This window comes from Lithobates pipiens, unplaced genomic scaffold (assembly GCF_037356315.1).
Source record: "Lithobates pipiens isolate NorthernLeopardFrog02 unplaced genomic scaffold, aLitPip1_a1.2 Scaffold_8, whole genome shotgun sequence".
Taxonomy (NCBI): domain Eukaryota; kingdom Metazoa; phylum Chordata; class Amphibia; order Anura; family Ranidae; genus Lithobates; species Lithobates pipiens.
The window spans coordinates 554148785-554166268 of NW_027507903.1; the positions used below are offsets into that span (position 1 = coordinate 554148785).

The 17484-nt window shown below is 40.2% G+C and overlaps 1 protein-coding gene across 3 annotated transcripts in view; it reads left to right on the plus strand.

Moving 5' to 3' along the window:
• Window positions 1-17484, plus strand: part of FGFR1 (fibroblast growth factor receptor 1) — a 126763-nt gene that overhangs the window by 20018 nt on the left and 89261 nt on the right. For all 3 annotated transcript variants that reach the window (XM_077469936.1, XM_077469938.1, XM_077469937.1), the window contains exon 2: window positions 1018-1183. In XM_077469936.1, the coding sequence (XP_077326062.1) occupies window positions 1093-1183 (91 nt within the window). In that variant the 5' untranslated portion in view covers window positions 1018-1092. The remainder of the gene's footprint in view (window positions 1-1017; window positions 1184-17484) is intronic.

The following is a 17484-nucleotide window of genomic DNA, read 5'->3' on the forward strand; positions in this document are numbered from 1 at the left end:
AGTTGCAATGCCGGTGCTTGCGAGAGGAGGGGGGACGAGTGGGGCTTCATTCCCCCACATCGCTGGACCCTGGAACATGTAAGTGTCCGATTTATTAAGTCAGCAGCTGCAGTATTTGTAGCTGCTGACTTTTTTAATTTATTTATCTTTTTCTTAAGGGAAAGTCCTCTTTAATAAGGATTAATAATGCACTAAATATCAATCTTCTAATATTGCACAATGCTCAAACTAATATGCGAGTAGTACTACTGGCATATTAGTTTATTGGAGCATTGTGCAATATTAGAAGGTTGATATTTAGCGCCTTATTAATAACAGAATGTTCGTCTATCCTCTCTCTATGTACTTGGATGCTGCTTGTTCCTGTGTTTGTTTCTCCATTCTGTAAATGGATTGATAAGCTGTATTGCTGCATAGAACAAACTTCCAGCATGATTTCAATACTCTAACAGGGGGATTGTGTCACAGCTCAGTCAGAGCTCATCACAGCATCAGACATGTATTTATTTCCCATCCCACCTCCCTCCTTTATTTTGGTTTGGGGGAGCCTCCTACTTTCTCACGGTGCTGGGGTACTTGTAGTGGGTTATATGTTGGCTTGCCATTCAATTTCTTAGTCCTTCTTCTTCTTCTCTTTTTTTTTTTTTTTTTTTTGCGGGTATTTTGAAGGTGGTGCTGGTTAAATAAGCGGTGAAAAATATTGGGTTGGGCCCACCTGAGGAATGGGTGTTGCTTTCTAGCAATATGTTGGTCACATCAGGGTATTGGGTTACATCTGGTAGTACGTAAGTGGTTAATTGTCCCTGAGCCTGTGTAGTTGCGGCTGGGGGGGGGCCTTAGAATGGGCATAAGCTGAGGTTGGTTTATTTGTTATGCATTGACTGTATTATATGCATTAATCCTTGTTTTCTTGTGAATGTTGTATTTAATGGTTTGTAATAAATGGCTGCTATGGCCGTTCGACTCTAAATAAAATGTGATAAAATAATTTTATTTTTTATTTTTGTGTTTTTACAGGTGTGGAGTGAGGCTCGTCTCCTCTCGACACTGGAGACCTCATGGATTCCTGTACCCTGCATTAGCCAAGTTGGGATGTTCTCTGGAAGGTCCTTGTTCCTCTGGGGTGTCCTGCTTGGCGCTGCTCTCTCAGCTGCCCGGCCCCCTTCCACCTTGCCGGACCAAGGTAGGCCTTTGTTTTTATGTGTTAGCAATGAATCTCGATATTTAGACTTCAGCATGAAGCTTTGTGTTAATCTTTGAACTGTGATTTCTGTGACACCTTCTTCCTCCTTCCTCTAAGGGGGACCTTTTTATCCAACTTTCATTATGGCATATGTGTTACTTTTGTTAGCTGAGTTGCGGTCCCACACTGTAAACATCCTTTTTTCCATCCTTGCTGCTTTTCCTGTGTTCAAATATGATAAACTATGACCTGGACAGGAGCCTTGATCCGATAGTGCTCCTCAGAGGACTTGCAGCAACATAGACTACTGTAGAGCTAACATTCAGACATATAGTACACTATTGCTGGCTTTGATTTTTTATACATAAAAAATTATTGTTCTGTATAAGGATATTTTTATATAAAGGAAGGAAAAATGAAAAATTTTTGTTGGGGGTGATATATTCATGTCCCTGGTGAATGCACCCTTTGGTTGTTTGCTAGGTGCTATTCGATTTAAAGTTTTTACTTAAAATAAGGAGATTTTTCATTTTCATTTTTTTATATTTTTTTATTTTTATTATTATTTATATTTATTTATATCTATTTTCCATTTTTTTGTGCTGAGTCTACTTCGTATCAGTATTTTTTGCAATTTTGAACAGGTGGGTATACTAGTGCACAGCCTCTTGAGCCGTGCGTTCCGGAACATATATATGCACTCCGTGGTTGATTGCAGGTGACGTATTTCCTGTTGAGTCAGTTCCGATGTTTGATGTGCCTTGACCGGAGGTGACGTATTTCCTTCTACGTCACTTCCGGCGTCAGGTACACCGGCGCTTCCTGTGGACGTTGCGTTCCAGCGCCGTTGTCTGGAAACCTCACGCTCTAATCGGGGACACGCCCACCGCGGGATTAGTCTCCCACGTATGGCGTGTGTTATCATTTCACTCATGACCCGGATATGAGGTTAGTTATGCAATGTGATACGCCCACTGTGTGATCAGTCCTCTTATTGGGCGTCTGTCATTATTTCAGCTATGACCCGGATATGAGGTTTCTTTGTGTGATGGGAAGATCTTTAGTATTTTGTCTTTCTAGGTGGATTAAGGCTGATTTTATCTATCGGCTTACTCCGCATGTGTTATGGCATTAAAACGCTGGCGGATTTTTGTTGTAATATTAGAGCGAGGCGTGGAACGCACGCCGGGCGCCATCTTAAACCGGAAGTAATATACGGTGACACAGGCAGATGGAATTCTCGCCCAGATTGAAAGGGGGGATATAAAAGTGAGTGTGCTACAGTGGAGTGTTACCCCAGATGACGTCTGTGGAGGACGAAACGCGTCGGGACTCCTGCTGTAGCACTGTTTTTACTGACTAAGCGCTTGATTCTTTGGTTACATGTAAGTTTATTACCTTTTTATTAAATATTTTTCTTAAACGGAATTACACTATTGTGGCCCCTATTTTCTCTTTGTATGGGTTCAATACTATTTGAGTTGGATTTTACTGCTGAAGGATTTGTCAACTAGCCGAGACATCCAGTCTGATTCGCTACTTTCCTGGAAAAACTACGTCTAAAAATCTCGTATACGAGTACACAAGCCTGTGTGACCCTCCGAGTGTAGATTCGTGTGGGTCTATTACATCTGGTAAGCCTCTATCTTGAAAGGTGACGGGAATACCACATGGTGTCTGCATGTTAGTCTCATTTAAGGAAGGTGGATGGTGACCTTTATCTCACGTTTGGATTCGATCAACGTTTATACAGAGACTTTTATTATTTTTTATTTTTTGTCTTTGGACTTTTTTTATATACACTTATGAATTATACACTTAAGGTGTATTTCTTGCACACTATATGAGTTTTGTGATTGGTTAAAATATTTTATGATCACATATTGCTATGTAATAGTTCGTTCTTTAGCGCTACACTATGATTTAATACTGTAGAGCTAGAGCAAGCCACTAAACTCCCCACCATTCAAAAGGCTTGTACATGGAAATCACAAAGTGTACCTGTTGGCTGTATTTGATATTGATGGCATCTTGTGGAGTGAAGCAATATTCCTAGAAATTACAGTTTCAGTTAATAGCTTGAATATCCGCATTGAGAAAAGTCTAAAATATGAGCCAGTACTCAAAAAAAAAAATCTCCCCCCTCTGTATGCAAGTGACAGGTTCACATCCCATGTGTTATTTTGGTGTCCTTGCATCGGCCTTGATTTACCATTACCCTTGTTCACGGCACGTTGGTCTGCATTGCTATGGTTTTTATTGTAGTGCATCCGGACTTATTTAGCTACCCCCCCCCCCCTTTTTATTTTATTTTTTATTGCAGGTACCAACATTTTTATATAGCTAGACCTAGGTATAAAGGCACCTATTTTTATTCCAAGGGAGATACATTTCCCAGTAGCTGCTAATATGGAACTAAGTAGGTTCTCAGCCCAGAGGCACAAACTTAATCCAGCGCAGACTTCCTGTCCTGCCTTTGTCCCAGCAAAGAACTTGTCTTTCCTTTCCATAGCCCCAGGCTGTCTGCACTCCTCTTCTGGGTAAACAGCATGCATACCTCTCTGGCAGCCTGGCGTACATGGAGCAGAACACAGCCCCAGGTTACTGATTGCTGTATGTACCTACATAGATAGGATTACATCTAGACACAAGATGATGTGGGCATGAAAAGCGGGAAGTAAAAATGAGTTATAATGTAAACATGTCACCTGTATTTAGTATGGGGAGTGATCTGAGACCATGCTTCAGTGTGTCCCTGTAGCAGTGTGAACACCGCTTTCAGAGCCAAGGCTGGGCAATAGGCCGTGAGGGTTTGTGTCTTTTTTTTTTTTTTTTTCTATGTTAATTCCTGTAATGGTGAGGGAAATCGTAGGGCATTGAGTATAGAAGCATGCCAAGACTATAGAAGTGTATTGTCATTCCCAAGACTTCTAGCTTTTGTCTAAATAATTACCTTGTGGCTCATGGTGCGGTGCTGGTAGAACTTTTGCAATCCATGCCTGAAATACTGGTTTCTGTTGTGAAAAGTGTTGCTGTTCACTTGTTCGCCTCCTGTTTTCTTTTGCTGAAATGTCTTATTTAGTGTACTTTAAGTTTGTCTCCTGTGGGGGAGGAACATGCATTCCAAAAAAATGGCTTTCCTAGATAAGATTCCCAATATACAGTATATTGCTTCCTTCCAGACCAGAACATCCTTATCTGTTCTAGAGATCTTGTCTGTACATCACTGGCAGGACTCGCTTAGTGTCTGCCTGTATTTGAAGTCCCATCTTCCACAATGCAACAACAAATGATAGCTGCCAACATTAAGAAATCATTGCAATGGTCAGGATTTGTTTCCTACCTAATCAGTGTAACTTAGCAAATTGGAGGAAGGATTGCACCCAAGGTCCGCAGTTTACATTTCATGGTATAACAGGTCTTAGGAACCCCTTATTGCATGTTTAAAACTCTAAACAGATCCAATAATATCTATGTAAATGGAAAACCATAATATATTATTTTTTAAGTTACAATAATGCCATTCCCCACCATTATGGTTAGTTTTGTAGCTGAGAAAATCAATAGCCTATTCTATCACTAACTAAAGATTTGTCTGTCAACATTTATAGTGCTTCTGTATAGCCAAAACCTTATTTTCGTTTTCTATTGGAGATATTTCCTCTAAATTCCCAGCCTAGAGACAAAACATTCGGTGAAAGGAAACTTCTTCCAAGTGAGGGTAAACCATCTCTTGGCTGTCAGTGCAACAGTAGTGCCCATTAAAACATTTCTCCTCTCTTCCTTCTTTTATTACCAACCATATACAAGAAGAAAAAGTAACATTCACTGTCCTACAGTTTACCAAGAGAGATAAGGTGAATCTCTATAGTTGGACACAGACACCATTAAGCAATTGACAAATTTTCTAAATAAAAAAATTCCAGGGACAAATCTAAACAACCTAGTGCTATGGAGAGCATATGATTATATATATATATATATATATATATATATATATATATATATATATATATATATATATATATATATATATATATATATATATATATATATATATATATATATATAAAAAATTTATATGAAAGACATGGGACTATAAAAACATTGCGAGACAACAAATTGGCATATCAATTGGCTACTGGTATATAAGCTAAAATTATTGTTGCTGAACCAACAAAATATCAGATCACATCTGTAACACCTGATACCTTTGGGAACTGTTACATTTGCGAACTTCTATTTCACTTTAGTGGGCAAATTGCTTCTGGTGAAGCACATGTTACAGACCTACTTTTTTCCACTACCACCCTATTTTACTATGCACAAAAGGTTGCAGAACATTAGATATTTCTGGTTAAATATTGGTATTTTTAATCCAAAGTCTCTAAATGTCTTAACAGTTAATGTTGCCCTGTCAGCGTTGATTGCAGAGTCTGAAGTGTAAACATTTACTTATACTTAGTATGGTTTAACCTTGCTGAGCCGCCATTGTATTTAGAAGATAAAGCAATGCTTTTTTGTTGTTTGAATAAAACATCCGTGAACCTTTACAAGATACACTCCAGACATAGATTATAGACGTTCCTGAATTTCTTCAGATGAGAATAAAGTGCCACAAAGGAAATTTGAATGCTCAGATATTAACATTGAGATGTGTTTATTTCAAGACAATGCAAGAATTTCCTGTAGTGCATTCCTGGGGTCAGTATGCACCCCTTCATCTGGGCTTTTAGATGTATGGGTGACTGAAAACGAGGTATGCGGTTATTGAGCCAGATAAATATTGTATAGCACAGTATAATTTAGATTGCTGTGTAAAACCGCTGCTGGCATGATGTGGTTCAACACCATTTATCTAATTTTCAGTCTAGCCTACATCATATACTCAAAAGACCTGATGAAGGGGGTGCTTTCTGACACCTGAAACACATTGGTTGTATGACAAATTCTTTTATCCCAAATTATAATAAATTAATCTGGATGTTCTATGTCTAAGACTGGAACTAGGTTCTTGGATACAAACCAAAGAAGTGGAAAAGCTGCCAACTCATAATCCAGATACATTGTCAAAGTACCATTTTATAACTTATAATATTGGGATTATTCTAAATCTCCAGTGCTTACATTCCATTTTCCTCAAACTGAATTAGACATCATATGTGCCTGCTCCTTAGAGACCAGTTAAGCTGATCCATAGATGGATGGAATTTCAGCAGGTTCAGCAGGGACCAGACAAATATTCTGGTACAATGACTTGTATTGAAATAAGTATAACATCTTGACAGTGGGTACAGTTCAGTGAGCATAACAATCAAATTTTATAGGTAATAGCTGTCTACTGGGCAACCTTATGGGATAACCCAAAGGTCCCTATAAATCACCGGAGCATAAGGGCCAACTAACTAGGGCCCAAGGTGCACTGCATTACAGTGGAGAGTAATGTGTGTACCGGTCCAATAGCTATCCCCGCCACAGGTCAGGATGAACATTTGGCAGAGATATGCAAAATAAAGAGGTAGGCCCTAAATTCGAGGATCCAGGGTCACCCTAGACAAAGGAGACCAAGGGCAGCCATAGGCACAGTCTCAGTTGCAAACGGAAAGAAGGAAGGAGAAGCAAAAAAAGGCAAGGAAATAAGGGTCAGGATAGATAGAAAGGGGGGGGGGGGTGACAGGACTGCAGGGCCTGACCAATTTTTATCAGTGTGTGGCCATCCTCATTTGACAACAGTAGATCAATAAATTGACTTCTGCCAACAAGTAACCTGGAAAACCTTTATGCATCGGAGAATGCAGCCGCTGATCGGTCGGATCTCCCTGCAGAGGGAGATTCTTTCATCCATCTTGCTTGTGTGGATGGAGAAATCTGTTCTTTTTTTTTTTTTTTTTTTTTTTTTTCCCATTTAGACAGATTTCTATCTATGGCCAGCTACTGTTCTTTAACTGTGCAATCTGCAAACCCCAGTGTGTGCTAGGTAAAACTGAAATGTAGCTGTATTAGATGAGGACCTGATGGAATGCCGGGTTAACCAGACTAACTAAACATAATTACAAATCCCTTGTTCTTTTTGCTTTCTATGCCAGTGATGGTCATCACCAGGATGACTAGAGAGGGTTAAGCCATAAAAAAAAATTCAAGTTAAAGTGCCACAACACTCCTAAGAGGTCCAGATATAACTTAATTAGTCAGGAGGATCCAAAGTCTGCTACTTTTTGAATTGTCCTCCTGACTTTTATTGGAAAAAAGTTAAATCTGGACCTCTTGGCAGTGGTGTAGAGCTTAGAGTTCCAATTTTATCACATGTGACTACAAGCCAAGGAGACCGAGGAGATCCTTTAAGGGGTATAGAAGCCTCCTGCCCAGGAACTAGATTGATTACATCAACATAAATACTTTAAGATGGCAATGCCAATAAGATAACATTATGGGTCCAGTGCCATCATTTATTTTATTTTTTATTTTGCTATAAAAAAAAATCAGATTCATAACTCATTTACACTGGTACTTTCAACCTGTGTTTATATACAATTAGAGGGCATTTTATAGCTGCATATGAATGCAGATATAGATTTTTCAACAAGATTTTTCTTGTTTAAAAATTGTATTTTTTTTTTTCGTGTGTGTGTTATTTTTTTTTATGGTACTATTCACACTGCGCATTTTACCTGTGTTTTTGGGTGTGTTCAGGTTAGCTGTGTTTAGAAAATAGTTCTTTGCATCCAGGATCCTATTAGAAACTCTGATGGGCATTTAGCCTCTGTGCATCAAAACCTGGCATGGGCACTCTGATCCCTTCTGTACTGTTTGCCCCCATGTTGTAAAGCGCTGCACGATCTGTTGGTGCTATATAAATCCTGTATAATAATGTTCATGTGCCCGGGAGGCGCAAGTGCAGTGTCCCACCCTGTTTAAAGTCTGATGGGCTTAAAGCAGTAGTAAACTGCAGTGGGTAAAAAAAAAATCCCCTGCAAGGCAATGTCATAATGGGCTAGTTTGCATCACATCATAATGCGAGACTTCCCTTAGAATATAGCCCTCCGGCGCTGTGCTGTCAAAATTGAAAGAGGGCTGACCCCTCGCTTCCTCTGGCTACATGAGTGCCCGATGGCATGATGACATTTACTACATGGGTTCTAAAGGTCCAGCACTGTATGTCAGAGCGTATGCGGCGGTCATGTCACTGGCTGCATGTACTTTGAATATTTCCTAAACTGTGCCAGTTTAGGAGATATTCACAGTACCTACAATTAAGCCTTAATATAGATATGCCTGTAAGTACACATGGTAGACTAGGGTTTACTATAACTTAAAATATTTTGCAGCTGGATGCTATACTGAGCGGTACTCACATTTTAGGGTCCATTGCCTGGAATGCAGAATACCTTTTTGTAAGAACAAATACGGCCGTAAAAGTAAATGCCACTCAGTACAACATCCAGATACAATGTATCCAAAGCCGGTCATAGTTTGGACAGGCAGCAGGACTGGACACTTCACCCAGTCCTCCCAGGATCATGAAAAAGCGGCCAATAGGCGCACAGCAGCTAATCGTTCAGTGTGCATGTAGCCTAAATGTGGCTAAACATAGGAACATCTAATGCAGGAAAAAGTGATCTGGGTGACCTAAAATGTGTGTGTACTTCTCAAATAACTTTGGCGTTTAGAGAAGCTACATACAGGAGTGCCATTGTGAATGAGGCCTAAAACTAACAAACTCATGTTTTTGGCTTTAGATACATCTTCACAACCATAGACGAAGCAGAGGTCTTTTTAATGTGGCTGTGTGTGGCGTGGATGTTAGTTTATTTTTTTTTTTTTTTTTTTTTTTTTTCCTATCCCTTTTTTATTAGCTAAATACTAGTTCCATGGGATTTCCTGATCAGTGAAAGCTCTGTGCCAAAAGAAAAATAATAACTTCCACTGATGTGGGGATTGCAGGCTTGTGTGCCTTTCCATTCAGGCGGCAGCTTGTGTATAGAATGAGAGCTCTGTCACACACACTCTGCTGAGAGGAAGTAGATTAACATATATAAACAGTCATTTTGACCCATACACTTCATTAGCCAAAGGGGCCATGGACATTTTTGTGCTGCTTCATGCAAGGAGCACTGAGGAAGCTTTTGTGTCTGGGCTTGTGAGGGAAAGGGGGGAGGGGAGCGCCTGCTTCACAAGAGGGGTGAGGGGCAAAAATCACACTTAAGAAAAGCAAAAGGTCAGAGGCCAACTGGAACAGCTGGGGCCCTGCGTATATATGTGTTTTTGTGTTGTGTTTTTTTTTCTTTCTTCTTCAGGAATTAATCCTCCTCCTGAAGAATAAAATGCTCACAGAATTAAAATTCTAAAGCACTCACCCATGTAACACCGTTCTGACCTTCCTCTGACCAGATAATTTACAAATAAAGTGCAGTTTAGCTTATTTTTATTATGCCTTTTTTGTAGGTTTGATTTGTATAAAAATTTATATTAAAGTAGACTTTCACCCCCAGGTCATCTAAGGTTCTTTGCACAGCTGCTACCCTCTGCAATATGGATTTGCACTTCTTCCCTTTTTTTTTTTTTTTTTTTTTTTTTTTAAACATACACAGGCCTGGCCCCCACACGCTCACCACTATTCTCACCTAGGCAAGAATGACGTGTTCTTGCTGCCTCAGCCACCTGGGATTCCACATCCCAGGAGGCTGCAGGAAAAGGGAATGATGTAAATCAGGGAGCAGGACTGTGGCAGACTGTCATAATCGGAGGCCGTCTGCCTGAACTCAAGAGGCAGCTTCCTTCCAAGACACAATACATTACAGCGCTATCTCAGTGCCAATCCTGTGGTCATAGGATATAATTTAAACAACTGATTAAAATCAATAAAAGGTTCCTTCCAAGGAATGAGGACCAAGATGGTGGTACGGAATCCGAGTAGCTAAATCCTGGAGAATGCTGCATTATGGGTAAATGAATCAGAGGAGCGACTAAAGTTCCTCCTTAAAAGAGAAGTATGGGATTTCCTTTTTCATTGGAATCATACTTTCTTAGATGCGGTATCGGTCCCATGCTGCATCTGTCCTCCACCGCTCAGTTCTCACAGCTCCCCATGAGCAGAGAACTGGTGACTGTCAGTCACTGGCTCTCTGCTCTGCCCCCCTGCGCTCACTCAAGCGCTGGGCTGTGGAGGAGGCAGAAGCGGCTGGGTTAGGCTCTCAGCGGCTTGCTGAGAGGCTGAGCCGTGTGCCGGTCAAGGCATGTGAGTGGATCCCAACCATATGGACCAGCTCTGTGACTTCAGTCTGCTGTCTAAAAACAGGTTGCAGAAGTGCAGAACAAACTGCACTCCTGTGATTCACAGAATTACAGCCAAATAGGCTTTGGCTGAACTTCTCCATTAAAGCAACCTGATCAGGGTTCAGCAATACTCTTTGATAGGAGCAGATTTATACTTCCCAGGCCAGTTTGCTTAGAGCGGAAATTAAGTTTCACCGTAAGCAACAGCGAACATGCAGGCTTTTATAGCAGAAGAGACATGCACCATCACAGGAGTGATCTCATCCCTCGCCAGCCAATTAAGAGGCTCGAAGAGCGCCATTCAGAAGAAGATACTTGTCCAACGGTCTTGAGCTACTAAGTATTAAGCCTATAGTTCTGCATTAAGCATCACTCCTTTGCTCCAATACCATCCAATGTATCAAGTACAGTGTTTCGCAACCACAGTGCTCTGACATCTTAGTGTGCCATTTGAGTTTCCCTGGGGTGCAGCGCTCACAAGACTCCATTTTGTCCTGGATCAGGGATGGATGAGAGGACTGTGTGATTGGGAGAGGGACTCTGTAGTGTTGGGGACACTCTGATGTGATGCAGGGGACTCTGTCATGGTGATAAGTGAGCTAAGCCATGACTGTAAGACACGGCAATGGTGTATGACCAGTAGTTTGGATGCTACCCCACCCACCAGGGACAGTGGATCATATTGGAGCGCAGAGCTTGCAAGAGATCTGCCAAACGGGTCATTACAAACTTGGTTCTTTCACAGGGTATTGCTGTTTTGAAGTTATTTTATCCCCCTGACAAGGTCACTTTTGTCTGTGATGGTGCGAGCAGCCAAGTGTTTTTTATTTCTTGTGATGTGTCAAGTGCCTCTGTTTTGTCCTTTGTATAAACATTTACGTGTGACCTAGGGAGCCAGCAGGCCATCCAGTCTGCAGACATTCAAGAAAAACTGAAATATTGCTTTTTTGGCACATGGTGCAAAAAACCAATAGAGTATTTTATAGCAATTGCGTTTTTCATTCTGCAGTTGCCAAACAACCAATGTTGTACCCTCATAGTGCTTCATGTACAAAGGCTGTAAAAAAGAATTCTCCTGTACCTTGCTGGCTTTAGATTTGCATATTTTAGGTAACCATTTGCCCAACAGTGACTGCAAGCAATCATTGGCAGACACTGTTTTGGTATTGCATACAATGGCCAGCTGTTTCAGCTTGGATGGGGGAATCAACTGATTTTGTTGCGAGAAATGAAAGATGTATGGCTAGCTTTGACTGACCCTCCAGATCACATCCATAGTCTCAATTCACAAAGCGTCACACAGGGATAAGGATGTTTTTCAGCCAAGAGACTGTAATTTTTACATCTCATTGAATCTCTTCCACTTCATAACTATTTGTTATGAGTTTTGCCAGTGTGGACTGACCTAGCATATAACTGTCCCATTTCACACCAGATAAAAGCCCAGGATTGAATATGCCTCCTCCCCACCTGCCAAATGCTCTCTAAAGAGCAAGTGTGTTTGCATCCAGGAGTTGGCTGTTGCCTTCCTCTCCTGATATTGGCTACCCGATTCTAATGTTGCTAGCCCTACACATAGATATGGATTTGAGACTTGACTTGGTGGCTGGTCTTTATCAAATACAACTCCAGCCATAACATATATTTAGTCATCTGTTGTGAGGAAGGTGTGGAACCCATGGTAAATTTTTATTACTAACATTCAATACCCTATCCTGCACTGTGGCCCACAATTGATTAGTCACCATGTAATGGGATTTTAGATTCCACCTAAAGAGTAAATGATTGCTACTATCCACACACAGACTTTCAGCAAATCGGACTTAAAACCACTCGTTTGTGCAAATAATTGGTACCTTCTATGGATTCTGTAGGTCTGCCATAGCTTTTGCTGAACTGAACTGAGCTCTCTCCAATTCTTTTTACCATTCCACATCATTATTTGCTTTAGAAATAGATCAAAACGCATCTAGCCACTGGCAGATCCTTTTTTAACACCACCTTCTCCTATGCACTCCCTTGCTGAGCCCTTGGAAATTCCCAGTACTTTTGGGTATGGAGGCACATATGACCATCTCCTCCTCCTTTTCCTAAGAAGCGGTGTTATGGCTTAAGTGGCCAATCATCCTGCCCCAATACTGTTATGTGGGGCGGGAAAAGGACTAAAACCATATAAATTCCACCATGCTGGAGGCATCTGGCTCAGCAGGTGAACAAGGCAACACTGGGGTAGTTATCCTTTTGTGGGGACCAAAAGGGCAAAGGGACAGGTTCCTTTTTAAACTCTCCAGCTTATTGTATAATCCTCTTTATATTTACTAAACAGTTGTATGGTGAAAATAGTCTAAATTGTGTAGGCAATAAGGTATTTTTTTTGCCAGTAATTGGTTATATTTACAGGTAATCTAAACCAGTGTTTTCAGTCAAGGCACTCTTTAAAAATTATGGACAACCTTGAAACACCCTTTTAAGAATTATGGACAGTCTTGAGGCATCCCATTCTAAAATGTAAAAAGGATTCTAACAGTTTTATGTAATGCAGCAACAGCCACAAGTCCAAGTAGGACACCCAAGGTTAGAGGTGATTTATTCTTCCAAAGTAAATATGCTTTTGCAAACTGGTACTGACTAGTATTCCAATGTTTCACCATCACTCAGCTAATGTGACCCCACCACTGATGGAGAGGGACAGGGGAGGGTCAAACAAGGATGCTATGCAGGTGACATCCTCCTTATCAACTAATGATACCATTGGTCATTAGGATGCTGGCAGCTAGAATGTTGTAATGGTGCACTAAAAGGCATCCTTCAGCGTATACAATTGTTGGCAATTTTTAGGCATTTTGTCAAGGTACCCCGGAACAAAACCTCAAGGCACCCTGGTTGAAAAAGGCTCATCTAAACACTGCCATTGTAAATTAAGTAATATTTAGTTCTGGGATTGTGCATTTTCCTAAAAGGTTGAATGCATTTGAAAATGCAGAGTCATTTTTTGTATCGACGACAAAAACACAGGCAACAAGTCTATTTTTTAACATAGAATTGTGTTTTATTCCCTTATGTTTGCGTAATGCTTGTAAATGCATTCTTGAAGATTGTGAGCCTTTTATTAGCCCATCCGAGAGGGTCAGCAGGCTCCTGGATTGTATGTGCAGAATTAATGAAGACCTCCCCCCACCAGTCACGCTCACAGCAGACAAAAGGGTGTTTGCCTGTCCTAGAGGTATTTCCTGGGCTCGGATGGATGAAGGATTTGAATGTTTAATGGGAAAACAAATCAACTTACAGGGGAATAGTTAACTAGTGATAGTTTTGGGGATAATCCAAAAAGTAATTACCAGCATGCAATTAAGTGATATTTATCCCAGCATGCTTGTAAATAATGAGGAATCATTTGTAAAGCTGGCACTCCGTTTTCTGTAGGCAGATTGTATCTGGAGCATGCTACTTCCTATATGGATATTTGTGAAAAAAAACAATATGGGGATTTGGTTGAACTGGTACAGAGCTATGATGGTCACAGCGCCAAATCTGAGATCAGCAGCTGAGAATATTCATACTAGTAAAATGATTTCTGGGGGCTTACCAAGTGATCCTTACCTATGCATTTTTTTTCCTATTTTAAAGGTCAACTATAATTGATTTTCTGCAATTACACATTGGGTTGAATTATTATTTATTATTAATAAAATGATGGATCACTTTCAATATGTTTTTACTGAGGCTGGGTTCACATGTGTGGCCACGGGTTTATGCCTGGGGTCTAGTGCGTGTCTGTTCACCGGTTCAGGTACGAGTCAAATCTGAGGTTTTGCCTGCATTCACACCTGAACCGGACCCAAACGCACACAGGACCCTTTTGCAATCCGCTCCGCAGCTGCTCTGGACCTGTGTGAACCGTTGAGAGCCGGTCACACTCACCTGTCATGTGAATTGGATGCGGAGAAACTCTTATTCAATTCACACACACACGTGACCCCAGCTTTAAGGATTTAATTGTCATAGAAGAAGACATATTGCATTTTTACACAGCTCACATTACCATGGGGTTAACGGAACACATAGAAAACGACTTTTCTTTATGTGCCCATGCGTTGAACCTGCGTTAATCAGTGCAAATCACAACAGCTCGGACATGGTATGATTGGCCCCTTAAACTCCCTTTCACACTTGTGTGCCTTTTTGTGTGTTGATTTGTTTGGACTCTTTAATTGTCCATTTTTATGTTCAATAGGCCTGCATCCCTGGACCAAAAACATATCTGCCTTGCTGTTTTCCAGATCACCAACTGTGTTAACACATGCATCACAATGTAGAGGGAAGCAGTTACATTGGTTTTGTTTGCAAAATACAGCGGCATGTATTTGTGCATGCTACATTCTTCGAACAAAAGTGTAACTGGTCCTGTTCTGAGATGTCTCCTGCTTTTAACATGTGGAAAGTCCTTCATGTGGAGTCCACTGACAGATCAGCTTGGATACAATGCCAGTCTGCATATTTCAGAACAACTCTATAGCTAGTTTTACACCTTTTTAGATGTGGGGCAGAACAAGAGAAATCAACGGGTTCCCTAATCCAGTGTAGATGGAGGAATCTCCCCTGCCTACCAGCAGGACCCAAATGGTGACTACATCTGATTGGATTCAGTCAATGTTTGGCTGATACTCTTCCACCTGCAGCTCCATTTTTGGCCAACTTCAGCCTGCTAGTGGGCTAGGAAGCGACCTGCCTGTTTTGTGTGCATTATCAAAGATCTGCTGAAAGTGGGTACCCCTGCAAACTTTTTATAGTAGTCAAAATCTGTAGTACTAAAGCAGTGCTCAGAGGGGGTTGTCTGTATATAGTAAGTGTGGACCATAATATCCTGTTAGGTCCTACTTCCCTATATGATTCGCATACACTTACAATGCTATCTTATTTGGTAGCCTTGTGAGAAACGTGACTTGCCTTCTGGGACAGAAGTGCTTCTTCTAGATTTAGAAGGATGGACCCACTTGCACTTGCCCTGGGACTGCTTGTACATTAACATGGTCCCACAAATAACATCAATCAAGAGAGATATATTCATCAGGGATTGTCAATATCCTTATGCAACAAGCTTGATGTTAATTCGACTGTGTTTTGGCCCTTGATTACTCACTACTTTTTGATGGCCAAATTATCAACAAGTTTCCCTGTTGTTGAATGTGGATTAAAAGGTGTTATGTGGCTGAGTGCTTTCTCTTTTATTCCTGCTCTAATATGTGGGAAACTTCTGACCCCCATCCCAGTACTGAGGTTTTGGGATTAGGGTACCCACAGGCCTTTTTTGTATGCTTCAGGAAGTAGAAGGGAAAAATTTAACTAGGCCCCATTGGTGTTTCCATGGAAACCAGCCAGCGCCTGCTGCTTAGAGCCATTCACTACCTTTTGTCCTAGTTGGGCATTGTTTAGGGCCTTTATGGCTAACTCTCCATCAGCTTAACTAAAGTTTTGCATCCCATGCTTTGCTGTATTTGCATTTGAAAGCAGCCATGTTTTAAACTTTTATTTTATTTTTTTTTCCTTCTTTTTTTATAATTTTTTTCACTTTAAACATGTTGTATCAGTTTCCCCTCGTGTTTATTTTTTAGCATTCCTTCCACATGTGGTATGTACAGGTCTGCTTTTACTTTTCTCCTGATTTTTCTTCAAGGTATGTGTGTGCTTGGTTTTTTATTTTTATTTTTAATTTTTTTCTTTAATCATTGCTGCATGAATTGCTTGTGTTAAAATGAAACCCTAAACTTAGCAGTTTTTTCTTTATTTGCTCAAGACATAGTATTAATGCTGGGAGATGTTAAAATTATTTCAATTATCTTCTTTTTTTAAATTTCTATTACAAAAAAAGTTTTTTTTTTTCCCCAGTCTAATTATATTTGAAGTGTTTCACATTAAAGAAATGTATATTTTTTTTTTTTTTTGTTTTCACAAATGTGTGTGTGTGTGTGTGTGTGTGTGTGTGTGTGTGTAATTTGGCAACCAGTCAGAATGGTTTTTATGGTGACCACACACATGATTTTTGATGTGTGAGATAGGTATAATATATATATCTAATATATTGATGCGCTCTAATTAACCTCTCAATCAGTGCACAAATTAAGTTAATTAGAGCGCATCATTTATTTATCACTTTATATTTTTCATGGTGCCTGATCATTATTAGAATAATTGCAGCTTAATTATTTAGTTATTTTTCAGTTCTCTGATTTCAAATTGTGTGTGTATATAATATGTATGTATGTATGTATGTATGTATGTATGTATGTATGACACACGCACTATCCAAAGAGATCAGCGGCAAAATAAATCAATAGTGTGTGGCCACCATACAACCATACTAAACCTTTTGAAATTGGGTTGTGGCAGTTTTTTCCACACCATCTCTGCTTTCAATCTATTATTACAAATGCTTATTTCTCATGATGTCTTTTGTAACCAGGAAATGGTTTCCATAGAATTTTCTGACCTGTGTGAGGAGTATACGCTGTCATTCTGATTTAATTTTTAACACTTTAGAAATGAAGGTGACAAATGTGCGGAGACATTTTTTGTAGATTGGGTTGACTGTTTGCCCCATGGAATTGAAAGGTTAACGTGGCTCTAAGATTTCATCTTGTTTTCTGCTACTTTGTTGGGAGGTCAAAGGGAGGAGGTAGAAAGGATTTAATTTCAAAGGAAATCTTATTTCCCACCTCAGAGAATCCAGTCGCATTCACACAAAAGCTTCAAGCAGCAAACGGGGATGGAAAGCCGCATAGTATCCAAATAAATGTTGTATAGCCATCAAAGAATATGTTACCTTAGTGCAGGGGTCTGCAAATTTTATAAACAAAGGGCCAGTTTGCAGTCCTTCAGACTTTAGGGGGGCTGGACTGTAGGCATTGGGAGTAGAAATATTTGTTATAGGTTATGACATGTGAATATCAATAGGTAACAAATACAAAATGCTCTCAAGTTGGCTAAAAAAAAAAAGTGGAAATGCACTTTGTTTGCTCATGTGACATCAC